General features: G+C 42.2%; 1 protein-coding gene across 1 annotated transcript in view; it reads right to left on the reverse strand.

Moving 5' to 3' along the window:
* LOC118402764 (lactoylglutathione lyase-like) overlaps positions 1-14857 on the reverse strand; it is a 28159-nt gene extending 13302 nt beyond the window's left edge. Inside the window, exons 1-3 of the mRNA XM_035800990.2 lie at positions 14482-14857; positions 1694-1776; positions 1042-1182 (exon numbers count right to left, since the gene is read on the reverse strand). Coding sequence (XP_035656883.1) covers positions 1042-1182; positions 1694-1776; positions 14482-14550 — 293 coding nt within the window. The 5' untranslated portion in view covers positions 14551-14857. The remainder of the gene's footprint in view (positions 1-1041; positions 1183-1693; positions 1777-14481) is intronic.
* Between the last annotated feature and the right edge of the window lie 557 nt (positions 14858-15414).

The following is a 15414-nucleotide window of genomic DNA, read 5'->3' on the forward strand; positions in this document are numbered from 1 at the left end:
ACATAAACGAAGCAAAGTACAGAGAGATCCTTGATGAAAATCTGCTCATAGAGAGTGCGCATAACCTCAGAATGGGGGGAAGGTTCACCTTCCAACAACACAATGACCCTAAGCACACAGTCAAGACAATGCAGGAGTGGCTTCGGGATGAGTCTAAACGTTCTTGAGTGCCCCAGCCAGAGCCCGGACTTGAACCCAATCAAATATCTCTGGAGACCTGAAAATAGCTGTGCAGCGACGCTCCCCATCCAACCTGACAGAGCTTGAGGGGATCTGCAGAGAAGAATGGGACAAACTCCCCAAATTCAGGTGTGCCAAGCTTGTAGCGTCATACCCAAGAAGACTCTAGCTGTAATTGCTGTCAAAAGGTGCTTCAACAAAGTTGAGTCTAAATACATGTGTAAATGTGATTATTTCAGATTTTGACCAGTTTTTGCTTTGTCATTATGGGGTATTATGTGTAGATCGAGGGAAAAATGTAATTCATTTTAAAATAAGGCTGTAACGTAACAAAATGTGGAAAAACTCAAGGGGTATGAATACTTTCCGAATGCACTGTACATCTAATGCATTGGAATAAAGGCTTCTTTTTTTTTTATCGAGTATGCATGTCAAAACAAATGGCGAAAAAGAGGAAGTACAAAGGAAAATCTCAGCCGAGGCAAAAAAATAATCTGCATGGACATCGCCACCACAAATAACCACCAACCAAATACAAATAACCATGACAGAGAGGTGGGGGTGTTCGTTAATTTTCATATTTACCACTGCATTTTAAACAAATTAGAGAATGGTTAAATTGGAATTATTTAGAAGATCCCCCAGTTTTAATTTTGTTGCATTTAGGGCAGCCAACGTCTCCTTCAGGGGAGTTGAGCCCCCCTGGCTCCTCTGATAATCCACACCACGCCCGCACTAAAAAAACATTTCAAGGATATCTCTAGGACTGGAGTAAAATGTAGACCTTCTGATCATGCCCAGGCCTCTTGTGAATAGTGAGAAGCGCTTTTGACTATCGCCCAAAATCCAAAGCAGCCTTACTGGGTGAGCTCAATGGTGGCTCGTCTGGAGAAGGTCCAGGCCGTTCTTTCTTTCACGTCAGCAGGGATCTCCTTCTTGTCCTCGTAACCCAGGAAGTAAAGGGAGAAGTGCATGGAGGGGAAGTCAAACTTTTGGAGTAACCTGGAGGGAAGGGACAAAGAAAAGTTACCCGTGTTGTATGACTGCATGAGGGGAGAAACAGCACTACATATTGGAAAATGGCAAAGTATCTGCTCTATTGACGCGTCAGGAGGATTGTAGTGTTTTACCATTTGATTATTGCCAGTCGATAGTCTCATGAACCAGCCTGACAGCTGCGCTCAATACGTGTGCCACGTGTTGAGCACAGAGTTCAGGCTGGTTTCAGGGTTATGCCATTTGTTTAATATTTTAGCCAACTTGTCATCTTCATTCCAAGAAGTGCAGGACCAAAGCTAGCTTATTGTAGCATTTTACTAAGTAACTGTCAAGTAAGTAAATAAGTACCTTCACCTCGTCCTATTTCTATTACTGCTCGTCCTAAATCAATTTACTTTGGTTAAAACTGTCATGAAATTAATCTAGTTAAAGTTTTATTTGAAAGAGTAGAGGGACTGTATTTCTCGTGATCCAATGACCAGACAACATTGGTGGGGCAACGGTTGGCACTCACGTCATTCCCATGATCCTGGTATAGAAGTCCAGGGATTTCACTGGATCCTTCACCCTCAGCATGGTCTGCTGCATCATGAAATCCTGGAACACCACAGAATTCCCAATTCTAGGAATTATTCTTAATTCTAGGACTTATGTTTTACCTCAAAAAGAAGTGAGCATTGAAAAACAGGTACACCTGTAAATTCAGGGTGGTAACTTGATTTCCTTCAATAATCGTTCATGCTTGCTTACATTTTTCGGAGCAAACATACTCCTAACTACAATGATCTAAGATTAATCATTATGTTTCAGTACAGTAATGGGAGTCTCACGCTGTACATTCCGAGACAGTCGTGCTTTGCAGGATTTGTCATACTGTCCTAAATAAATAAATGTTTTTGTTTTGTTAAATCGTCCTGTATTAGAGGACCAATACAGCTGTCTGCAGCTCAGGCAACCCCACACGCCCCCATCCTTTTAACAGCAGGACACTGTGATTGCCTTTATCACTCTGAAGATTATGAATTGGGCTGTTTGAGAAGGTTTAAATGCTAAGCAAACTGCCCACACATAGTTTGAAGTACAATACCAACACAGCTACTGTAGTAGGTCAAAGCTGAATGCTGGAAAACATTGGTGATGAAGCAACATAATACAGCAATAAAACTCAACTTAAACAATAATGACAACTGGCGTCAGAAATAATGTAGTTCGTATTGATTTAATATTAACAGCTGATTTTCCACTGGGAAAATGACTAGTAGTACATTACTGTAAACAAAATTGCCTTAGAACTAAAAAAAAAGGTACAACCACATGTACATTCATCAGATATAGTCAACTTTGTAAATACAACTCAGGGATGGCCACAATTGCTTTTGACAAGCTACAGGTTTATACTGGCTTTTTTGTTCAAGCCCAGTTCTAACCACACCTAATTGATGGTCTCGTTGAAGAGCGTGGTGGTAGCACTGGGCAGAAAAGCCTGCATACCGCTGTAGATCATCAAGAGCAATGTTGTTAACTCCTGGTACAAACACTTCAACAAAATTAAACTGCTGAGAAACACGTGTAAAATAGTCATTAAAAATGTAAAACACTTGTACAATTAGATGTATTTAGAAATCTGAAATTGGATAGGTGCTCTAAATCCTTGAATAAAGAACTTGAGCTACAAAAATGTCCTAAATAATGTAGTACTGTCCTAAATAATGTAGTACACAGCTGTCCAACTCAAGTAAAAGAACACATGGCCTCATTTATAAATGGCAGCATTATTATGAAAACAGGTGGGAGAACTCAGATTTGGAACAGAGCATACATTTTAAGTATTGATAGTGTACAAAAGTACCATGTGTACCTCGAGCATTTGAATTGGCATAAAGAGACAATTCATGCTTGATCCGAAAAGGTGGTCGGAGACGCTGTATGGATGGTGTGACGCAATTGTGAAGCCTCCGGAGGCATAGCCAGATAGCCCTGACTTCTGCAGAGGTCAAAACAACGCAAATGTTGCATGGCCAATGTAGACATCGAAATGACCATGTAGCGCCTTTAAAGGGTGCGTTCCTAAAATTGCCTCCAGTGTGTCAGAGTGCGCTCTGTGCTGTTCGGAATTTCAGAGCGCACACTGGACGCTCTGGCCGAGGAGTCGGGTTGATGCGAGCGTTCTGACCTCACAAAGGCAATCAAGAGCCCAAACGGCCTAAAGTCAGGCTGTTTTCATGTTATCCAGAACGTTAGTGACCAACTATGCTGCTAGCAACAAATTAATTCAGTTTTTTTTTTATATCCTTCACAAACACTTGCCATATTCTACAGGTGTTGCGCATTAGTCAACTCCCCAGTTATTTATAAAAAAAATAATAAAAATCACCTTTATTGAACCAGGTAGGCCAGTTGAGAACTTCTCATTTACAACTGCGACCTGGCCAAAATAAAGCAAAGTGCGACGAAAACACCAGTGACACATTGGATAAACAATCGTACAGTCTATAACACAATAGAAAAATGTATACAGTGTGTGCAAATGAAGTAAGGAGGAAAGGCAATAAATAGACCAATAGTGGCGAAGTACTTACAATTTATCAATTTACACTGTAGTGAGATGTGCAGATGAGGATGTGCAAGTAGAAATACTGGTGTGCAAAACAGTAGAAAAAAGTACAGGAATGAGGTAGGTAGTTGGTTGGATGGGCTATTTACAGATGGGCTGTGTACAGCTGAAGTGATCGGTAAGCATCAGCTGTCAGAGCAGCATAAAGATGGTGAGGGAGATGTCTCCAACATGTGATTTTAGCCATTTGTTCCCGTCATTGGCAGCAGAGAACTGGAAGGAAAGACAGCCAAAGGAGGAGTTGGCTTTGACATCCACAAATGTCTTGTTAACAAACCATAGTTTTGGCAAGTCGGTTAGGACATTTACTTTGTGCATGACAAGTAATTTTTCCAACAAATTGCTTACAGACAATTTCACTGTATCACAATTCCAGTGGGTCAGAATTTTACATACACTAAGTTGACTGTGCTTTTAAACAGCTTGGAAAATTCCAGAAACCTATGTCATGGCTTTAGAAGCTTCCGATAAGCTAATTGACATCATTTGAGTGAATTGACGTTGTACCTGTGGATGTGTTTCAAGGCCTACCTTCAAACTCAGTACCTCTTTGCTTGACATGATGGGAAAATCAAAAGAAATCAGACAAGATGTCAGGAAAAAAAAAAGTATGGTTCATCCTTGGGAGCAATTTCCAAATGCCCTAAGGTACCACGCTCATCTGTACAAACAATAGTGCGCAAGTGTAAACACCATGGGACCACGCAGACGGCATCCCACTTAGGAAGGAGACGCGTTCTGTCTCCTAGAGATGAACGTATGGTGGTGATCCTAACTGACCTAAAACAGGAAATTCTTACTAGGATTAAATGTCAGGAATTGTGAAAAACTGAGTTTAAATGTATTTGGCTAAGGTGTATGTAAACTTCCGAAGTACCTGCTGGAGCATGTACTATGGGTGGGTGTTGCTATGGTGACCAGTGAGCTGAGATAAGGCGGAGCTAAACCTAGCAAAGACTTGTAGATGACCTGGAGCCAGTGAGTTTGGCGATGAATATGTAGCGAGGACCAGCCAACGAGAGCATACAGGTCACAGTGGTGGGTAGTATATGGCGCTTTGGTGACAAAACGGATGGCACTGTAATAGACTACATCCAAATTGCTGAGTAGTGTGTGGGAGGCTAATTTGTAAATTACATCAAAGTCAAGGGTCGGTAGGATAGTCAGTTTTACCAGGGTAAATTTGGCAGCATGAGTGAAGGAGGCTTTGTTGCGAAATAGGAAGCCGATTATATATTTGATTTTGGATTGGAGATGCTTAAATGTGAGTCTGGAAGGAGAGTTTACAGTCTAGCCACATATTCTAAGTGAGAACCATCCGGAGTAGTGATGCTAGTCGGGAGGGTGGGTAGTGATCGGTTGAAGATCATGCATTTCTTTTCACTAGCATTTAAGAGCAGTTGGAGACCACGGAAGGAGTGTTGTATGGCGTTGAAGGTCGTTTGGAGGTTTGTTAAGTGTCCAAAGAAGGGCCAGATGTATACAGAATGGTGTCTTCTGCGTAGGTGGATCAAAGTAATCACCCGGAGCAAGACCGACATCATTGATATATACAGAGAAAAGAGTCAGCCCTAGAATTGAACCCTGTGGCACCCCATAGAGAATGCCAGAGGTCCGGACAACAGGCCCTCCGATTTGACACACTGAACTCTGAGAAGTAGTTGGTGAACCAGACGAGGCAGTCATTTGAGAAACCAAGGCAGTTGAGTCGGCCGATAAGAATGCTGTGATTGACAGTGTCGAAAGCCTTGGCCAGGTCGATGAAGACTGCTGCACAGTACTCTCTCTTATCAATGGCGGTTATGATGTCGTTTAGGACCTTGAGTGTGGCTGAGGTGCACCCGTGACCAGCTCGGAAACCAGATTGCATAGCGGAGAAGGCACGGTGGGATTTCGAAATGGTCAGTGATCTGTTTGTTCACTTGGCTTTATAGGTCTGTGACAGTTTAGGTCTAGAGAGAGTGTCTCCCCCTGTGGGGGGGGAAATGACCACTGCCACTTTCCAATCTTTAGGAATTTCAGATGATACGTAGGAGAGGTTGAACAGACAAGTAATAGGGGTTACAACAACGGTGGCAGATAATTTTAGGAAGAGAGGGTCCAGATTGTTGAGCCCAGCTGATTTAAAGGGATCCAGATCTTGCAGCCCTTTCAGAACATCAGATGTCTGGATTTGGGTGAAGGAGAAGCGGGGGGGGCAGGTGGAAAGCATGTCCAGCCGTAGAGAATCGCTTATTGAAACGCTCGCATATCGTGGATTTATCAGTGGTGACAATGTTTCTTAGTCTCACTGCAGTGGGCACTGTAAAGTCTCCATGGACTTTAGTGTCCCAAAACATTTTGGAATTAGTGCTGCAGGATGCAAATTTGTATGAAAAAGACAGTCTTTGACAGGATGAAGTCAATATCCTAGGATACCCGGGCCAGGTTGATTAGGAAGGCCTGCTCGCAGAAGTGTTTCAGGGAGTGTTTGACCGCAGACCCATAACGGACGCAGGCAATGAGTCAGTGATCGCTAAGCTCCTGGTTGAAGACAGCAGAGGTGTATTTAGAGGGAAAGTTGATCAGGATGATATCTATGAGGGTGCCCATGTTTACGGATTTGGGGTTGTACCTGGTAGGTTCTTTGATCATTTGTGTGAGATTGAGAGCATCTAGCTTAGATTGTAGGACGGCCGGGGTGTTAAACATATCCCAATTTAGGTCACCTAGCAGTACGAACTCTAACAATAGATTGGGGGGCAATCAATTCACATGTTGTCCAGGGCACAGCTGGGAGCGTCTATAACAAGCAGCAACAGTGAGGGTCTTATTTCTGGAGAGATGGATTTTTAAAAGTAGAAGCTCAAATTGTTTGGGCACAGACCTGGATAGTATGACAGAACTCTGCAGGCTCTCTCTACAGTAGATTGCAATTCCGCCCCCTTCAGCAGTTCGGTCTTGACGGAAAATGTAATTGGGGATGGAAAATTCCGAATTTTTGGTGGCCTTCCTAAGCCAGGATTCAGACATGGCTAGGACATCAGGGTTGGCAGAGTGTGTTAATGCAGTGAATAAAGCAAACTTAGGGAGGAGGCTTCTGACGTTAACATGAATGAACCCAAGGTTCTTACGGTTGCAGAAGTCAGCAAATGAGAGCGCCTGGGGGCACATAGGGCCTGGGTTAACCTCTACATCACCAGAGGAACAGAGGAGTAGGATGAGGGTATGGCTAAAGGCTATAAGATCTGGTATTCTGCTAGCCATGTAGATTGTACATTTAGTTCTGTATTAGATTCTCTTTTGTATGTTTAACAAGCTTGCCATCTTGATGAATACCATTTACACTTCCTAGCTTAGAATTTTGAAGTAAAACATTTTCTAACTCTAGTTATCCTTTTGTCTGCATTGCCATTGACTTGCCTGGCAGTAGATTGAGTGGATGCCCAGGGCAGCGGCAACACCTCTGTTGCTTGTCTATTGGCTAAGAAATTCCAGTACAGACGTGGCAGTCAACAGGCAACTAGAAGCTATAGGAGATGAGTAAATAAATGGGAAAATGTAGTTAACATATGAAATCTATTATTCATGTCCATGTGCTAATTGCTCAAGTGTCTCATATACCACTCCGTTGCCAGCAACATTGCCTAAAAAATATCCAATGTATCAAGGCCTTGAAAGCTGGTCTCTAGTGAGATGCACCATCACACTCACTTCACAAACCCAAAGACTTTAAGAGTCACCTAATATATTTGAATAAAATATGTGTCGGGAGGGGGCTGTCTAAACTATTAAATAAAGAATGGTCAAAACATCTAATTTTCTTTTGACCTCACGCTGCTGCAACCTGATCTCATATCCTTCTGTACGTAAAACCAATGTAAACCAAAATACTTCATTTGGTATGATATATATTAAATGGGGATGTCCATCATCCATTTCTCCTATGTTACAATTTGCACAATATGTTATACATTTCCAATGCATACGATACGAATTTCAATTTGTGGCCAACGCTAATGTTAGCTAGGCTAGGGTTTAGGTTAGAAGTTATGTTAAAGGGTTGGGGGAAGGGTTAGCTAACATGCTAAGTATTTGCAAAGTAGTATGTAGTTGCAATAAAAGTAGTAAGTAGTTTCAAAGTTGGTAAATGTTAAAGTTGTCCATGATGCGATTTGAACACTCAAATCTCATCATGGTTGCTAGACACTTTACACGTCTTGAGTGTGAGACCAGGCTGACAAACAGCATGTCCTGCAAGCAATGATTGTGTTGTTTTACCCTGGTGCACCACGTGCAGCAGACAAAATTTTACTTGTGCATGGCGACTTCAAATTTTCTGTGAACACACTTTAAAAGTAACTTGACACGGTTGATCAGTCAGTACAAAATTTGGATAGTAATGACAAGACTGCAGGAGAGAGTTTATGTTGGAGCTGGAATTTATTCCACACATGTCTGAAACAGCGATGCTGTCAGTCTGGTGAGTTGATGCTAGCATGCACAACTGAGGTTCTGTTTACATGTGTGTTTGGGGTTTAACCATTTACTGCATGTACTGTATCATAACACCTTACAATTTGTTCTCTCGGCTATGGTTTGTGTGGTCTTGGTTCTTAGTTGAGGAAATGTAGCGTAACTACCTGCAGTGTTTGTCCTGTCTGAAATCTGGCTACCTCATCTTACCGTAGCTTGGTCTGTGCAATGCAAATTAACGTGAGCAACAGGGCAGTTAGCTAGTCTAAGTTTAAAACCACCAAAATTTGGTTATGATATATTGTGGTACATACACGTTAGCTAACATTACCTAGCTAGCACAGCTTATTTGTGCATATTTGTTTGTGCTCCGACTACATATTACCATATGTCCCAGATGCTTTCTGTAATTTTGATGTAGTCGCGAAAAAAACAGGCTTTACTTTAGGGCATTTTTCGTACCCTGCCAGCTCCTAACAGTTCTATTGAGCACTATGGCACCAACTCACCTGCCGAACATTCTATTCCCAGACCATTGTTCTGTGCCACAATACCAGCTTCGCTATTGCTGGCAATTAAACCTGCCAGAGTTAACATTGTAGTCTTACCTCAGGTAACTTACTATTTATAAAATTACAGCTACTTGGTGTTCTCTTGGGTACACGTTGTGGTGACCCACAGTGCTAGCGATGGCTGGCGCATAACCATATTGATCATACAATCAACAAGTTTCTATAGCCAAGGTCACGAATACATGTATAGTAATCCTTACTGAAGAAATAATTACTCAGAACTGCAAAATGTGTTAGTTAATTCTCACTTACAACCATAAAACAGCCATTTGCAGCATAATGAACAATTGCCCAGATACCCATAAACAAAAAAACACAGTACAATTGTTTTTTTAAAGTTACCTTACCAATCTTAAAGTTATCTGCCAAAGTAACACCCTCTTAAAGCGCCAATCAGCAATTGAAACAATAAAGTGCTTTCCCAACCCTGTTCGGGTAAAAAGCTGGGATAGGGGTGGAGAAATGTAACCACGAAAATGTATAGACATAGTTAAGAATGCAAGGACTGACCATCCATGGTATGACAATTATCCTTTTAACCATGTTGAGAATTGTGTTTGTGTTTTTTTATTAACATCGGAGTTAACCAAGCTTGTATTTTGGGTTTTGATAGAGAACCACAGTTAAACTAGGCTCAGAAGGGATTTATTTTATAAATCAAAAAAGGTAGAAATCATTAATAAGTTAAAATGGAAATTATACATATACACGGTCAAAAGTTTTAGAACACCTACTCACTCAAGGGTTTTTCTATATTTTTACTATTTTCTACATGGTAGAATAACAGTGAAGACAACCAAAAAAGTAACCTATTTTTTTTTTATCTAAATATTTTATATTGGAGATTCTTCAAAGTAGCTACCCTTTGCCTTGATGACAGCTTTGCCCTCTTGGCATTCTCTCAACCAGCTTCATGAGATAGTCACCTGGAATGCATTTCAATGAACAGGTGTCCCTTGTTTGAAGTGCATTTGTGGAATTTCTATCCTTCTTAATGTGTTTGAGCTAATCTGTTGTGTTGTGACAAGGTAGGTGTGGTATACAGAAAACAGTCTTTAACCAAGTAGGGCTAAGTCCAAATTATGGCAAGAACAGCTCAAATAAGCGAAGAGAAACAACAGTCCATCATTTCTTTAAAGACACGAACGTCAGTCAATACTGAAAAAGTGCATTCGCAAAAACGCTATGATGAAACTGGCTGTCATGAGGACAGCCACAGGAATTGAAGACCCAGAGGTACCTCTGGTGCACCTCAGATTGCAACCCAAATAAATGCATCACAGACATCAACTGTTCAGAGGAGACTGCGTGAATCAGGACTTCATGGTCCAATTGCTGCAAAGAAACCACCACAAAAGGACAACATTAAGGAGAGACTTGCTTGGGCCAAGAAACATAAGCAATGAACAGTATACCAGTGGATATCTGTCCCTTGGTCTGAGGAGTCCAAATGTGAGATTTTTGGTTCCAACCGCCGTGTCTTTGTGAGACGTGGTGTGGGTGAACGGATGATCACTGCATGTGTTTTTCCCACCATAATGCAAGGAGGAGATGGTGTTATGGTGTGGGGATACTTTGCTGGTGACACTGTCTGTGATTTATTTAGATTTCAAGGCAGGGCTACAACAGCAATACGCCATCCCAACTGGTTTGGGCTTAGTGGGACTATCATTTGTTTTTCAACAAGACAATGACCCAACACACCTCCAGGCTGTGTAAGGGCTATTTGACCAAGAAGGAGAGTGATGGAGTGCTGCCTCAGATGACCTGGCCTCCACAATCTGCCGACCTCAACCCAATTGAGATGGTATGGGATGAATCAGAACGCAGAATCAAGGAAAAGCAGCTAACAAGTGCTCAGCATATGTGGGAACTCCTTCAATACTGTTGGAAAAGCATTCCAGGTGAAGTTGGTTGAGAGTGCAACGCTGTCATCAAGGAAAAGGGTAGCTACTTGGAAGAAACCAAAACATTGAGTTGTTTAACTTTTTTTTTTAGTTACTCCATGATTCCATGTGTGCTATTTCATAGTTGATGCCTTCACTATTATTCTACAATTTGAGTCAATTGGAGGTGTACCTGTGGATGTATTTCAAGGCCTACCTTCAAACTCTGCCTCTTTGCTTGACATCATGGGAAAATCTAAGGAAATCAGCCAAGACCTCAGAAAAAAAAACATTGAATACCTCCACAAGTCTGGTTCATTCTTAGAAGCCATTTCCAAATGCCTGAAGGTACCACGTTCATCTGTACAAACAATAGTATGCGAGTATAAACACCATGGGACCACTCAGCCATCATACCGCTCAGGAAGGAGACGCGTTCGGTCTCCTAGAGATTAATGTACTGTGGTGCGAAAAGTGCAAATCAATCCCAGAAAAACAACAAAGGACCTTGTGAAGACGCTGGAGGAAACAGGCACAAAAGTATCTATATCCACAGTAAAACGAGTCCTATATCAACATAACCTGAAAAGCCACTCAGTAAGGAAGAAGCCCCTGCTTCAAAACTGCCATAAAAAAGCCAGACTACGGTTTGCAACTGCACATGGGGACAAAGATCATACTTTTTGGAGAACTGTCTTCTGGTCTGATGAAACAAAAATATAACTGTTAGGCCATTATGACCATCGTTATGTTTGGAGGACAAATGGGGAAGCTTGCAAGCTGAAGAACACCCATCCCAACCGTGAAGCACGAGGGTCGTAGCATCATGTTGTGGGGGTGCTTTGCTGCAGGAGGGACTGGTGCACTTCACAAAATAGATGGCTTCATGAGGCGGAAAATGGGGATATATTGAAGCAACAACTCAAGACATCAGTCAGGAAGTTAAAGCTTGGTCGCAAATGGGTCTTCCAAATGGACAATGACCCCAAGCACAAAAGCCCTGACCTCAATCACATAGAAAATGTGTGGGTAGAACTGAAAAAGCATGAGCGAGCAAGTAGGCTTACAAACCTGACTCAGTTACACCAGCTTTCAGGAGGAATGGGACAAAATTCACCCAACTTATTGTGGGAAGCTTGTGGAAGGCTACCCAAAAAAATTGACCCAAGTTTAAAGGCAATGCTACCAAATACTAATTGAGTGTATGTAAACTTCTGACCCACTGGGAATGTGACAAAAGAAATAAAATAAGAAATAAAATATGAAATAAATCACTACTATTATTCTGAAAGATTAGATTCTTAAAATAAAAGTGGTGATCCTACCTGACCTAAGACAGGGAATTTTTACTTTGATTAAATGTCGGGAATTGTGAAAAACTGAGTTTAAATGTATTTAGCTACGGTGTATGTAAACTTCCGACTTCAACGGTGTGCCTATATATAGCGGGTGTAGCAAACAGTGCAGTAGTATCTAACAATTTACAACACAAAAATGTAAGTAAAAGACTGGAAGAAAAATATAAATATTAGATTTAGTAAATGCCACTCAGACATTGCTCAAATACAGTAGAATAGAATGCATACGAGATGAATAAAGCAGTATGTAAACATTATTAAAGTGACCAGTGATTCCAAGTCTTTGTTTATAGGGCAGCAGCCTCTAAGATGCAGGGTTGAGTAACCGTGTGGAAGCCGGCCTTGATGGCCTCGAGTTAGAAAACAGCTTCTCTCCCAGCTTTCATGCGCCTGTACTGACCTTGGCTTCTGAACGATAGCGGGGTGAACAGGCCGTGGCTCGGGTGGTTGATGTCCATCTTTTTGACCTTCCTGTGACATCGAATGCTGTATGTGTCCTGGACGGCAGGTAGGTTGCCCCCAGTGAGGTGTAGTGCAGACCACACCACCCTCTGGAGAGCTCTGCGGGTTTCAGGCAGTGCAGTTGCCGTACCAGGCGGTGATACAGCCCAACAGGATGCTCTCAATTGTGCATCTAAAATTTTGTGAGGGTTTTAGGGGCCAAGCCCAATAGCTTCAGTCTCCTGAGGTTGAAGTGGCGCCGGTGCGCCTTATTTGCCACACTGCCTGTGTGGGGCATTTCAGAACGTCAATAATGTGTACGCCAAGGAACTTGAAGCTTTCACCTCCTTCACTGCGGCCCCGTCGATGTGGATAGGGGCATGCTCCCTCTGCTGTTTCCTGAAGTCCAAGATCAACTCCTTCATTTTGTTGACGTTGAGTTAGATTATTTTCCTGGTACCACTCACCCAGGGCCCTCACCTCCTCCCTGTATACTGTCTCGTAATTGTTGGTAAACAGGTCTACTGTTGTGTAGTCTGCAAACTTGATTGAGTTGGATGCATGTGTGGACCCAATTACACAGGACAGGGTTGATGAGCTGTAGTCAATGGAAAGCATTCTTACATTGGTATTCCTCTTGTCCAGATAGGATAGGGCAGTGTGCAGCCCGATGGCATCATCTGTGGGTCTATTGGGGCGGTATGCAAATTGCAGTGGGTCAGGTAAGGTGGAGCCTCAAAAGCACATCACGATGATGACAGAAATTAGTCCTATCGACCCGATAGTCATTCAATTCAGTTACCTTTGCTTTCTTGGGTACAGGAACAACGGTGGACATATTGAAGCAAATGGGGACAGCAGGCAGGGATAGGGAGAGACTGAATATGTCAGGAAACACTCCAGACAGCTGGTCTACGCATGCTCTGAGGACACGTCTAGGGATGCCGCCTGGGCCGACATCTAGCAAATTTCAGCTCTCATCCGACTGGTATAACTTTACCTTAGCTAGATCATTAAAAAAAAAACACATTCATTGGGTAGCCTTTAACGTACTTGCCCGTTCGTTAGCTAGCTATGTTAGCTTTCAGCTAACTGGTTTTAGCTAGTTACAGTCAGAGGCTAACTGCTGGACTGTGTCCAAGCACGCCAACGTTAGCTAGGTAACATTAGCTAGCTAATCAAAATACCTGTTTGCATGTACAGTTAGCTATATACACACAATAGCCTAGGCTTGTTCGCATTCAATTCTTACGACTGGCAGCGTGGTACAAGCAGCTGTGTTGTTGCTGAGCAACCGATCTGGTGTTATAGAACATAGAAATGCTACAAGGCACGTCGTTTCTTAATGTCCGGAAAGGTGTACGAGAACGAAACATTTAAGTTCTTATTAAAAAACTGTTGCGACTACGAACACTGTAGATGCGAGTTTGTAATAGCATGATATACAGTTCAGTATCAGTAATACAGAGACGCTCTGGCCTACACAAGCGCGGACACGGACTTGCTTATCACAGACCTAGGTCTGGCTGGCAAATAAACAATACGGCATCATTACATAACAGAAATTGAGTAAATGTAAAGCCTATCTATAAGTGTGTGTGTCAACTTATATAGAAGAGTGGGCAAAAAATGTACACAGTTCCTGTTTTGCAGTTGTATACACCATCAGTGCTAGCAGAGGCACAACAAACATGGTCGGATGTATCCCTCCAAAGTCCAAATGTCACTTCGAAGTATAGAGTTTCATAGTTTGTAGCACTGCGGACGGTGTATCAGTAGAAGTCTATAAATAAGACGCAAACAGCAAAAGCCATTTCACTTTTGCAAACGTTGCATCTGGCAGACGATGTTCACCTGCGCGTGAGCCCAGCTGTAAAAGCTATGAAACTGCATAACCGGCCTATGTGCCTAACTTTAGTATTGCGAGTTCCACTTGGGCAGAATTCAAGAGTGGACTGCTAGATATAGCTACTCACCTTCGTAAGTGGGTTTCCATCTTTGCACGCTGCTGCCGCGGCCTCGTCTGATAAGCCTTGGTCGGTCATTTTACTTGGATATCTACCTCTAGAAGAAGACCGAGACGTGCTAGGTTGTTGGTGTGTGTGCGGTGAGCAGCAAGGCACGGCCACTGAAGTGAGGAAGTAAAGAGACCCTCCAAAAACGTCTCGACTGGGAGCGTCTAGCTACGTCAGTCAGGGCTAAGCAACCGTTCAGAACGTGTTTACACCACCATATATGGGAGTGAGAGAAGAGGATGGAATTTAGTGAAACTGGGCCGACATTCTGCAAATTCTCTCATCGAAGAAACATCTGATCTCAATACATGTTTAGGTTCCCATAACTATAATATGTTACGAACACAGTGGACTACGTTTTATAGACAAACGCTATGCCAAAGTATTTAAAAATTGTGTTGTTTCGAAAGAGTGCAAGGTCGAATTGAGTTTGTGCACACGCGCACTTCAGAAGAGGCGTTCACTAACAGAAATATGCAAATATGTGCTAAAACGCGCCAATAGGATCTCTACCTCGTGCATGGCTTTGGCCACGTCCTTGCTTGTTCTGCCCACTCTGCTTCATTTGCTCCCACTGTGAACTACACAGATGAACTATCTTGGGTTAGTTATATATATCTTTGGCTACGTCGTATTATGTACGACTGTACAGAAATTCAAAGCGCCGAAGTTCAATAGAAATGCATGTTTAATTTGTACTTTGCTATATTATCACGGCTCATAAAATAAATCAAACCTTTTATTCATTTGCAGTAACTTTTCCGTGATATATGGAGTAATGAAGACTGCTGGAAGTTAGTTTATTAATGTTGCCACAAGATGAAGGCATAGTAAAACGAAATACCATTTAGCCTACGAGTCTAGTGCATGCACAAGTGAAATTATTTACAAATA

This window comes from Oncorhynchus keta, chromosome 2, assembly GCF_023373465.1.
Source record: "Oncorhynchus keta strain PuntledgeMale-10-30-2019 chromosome 2, Oket_V2, whole genome shotgun sequence".
Lineage (NCBI taxonomy): Eukaryota > Metazoa > Chordata > Actinopteri > Salmoniformes > Salmonidae > Oncorhynchus > Oncorhynchus keta.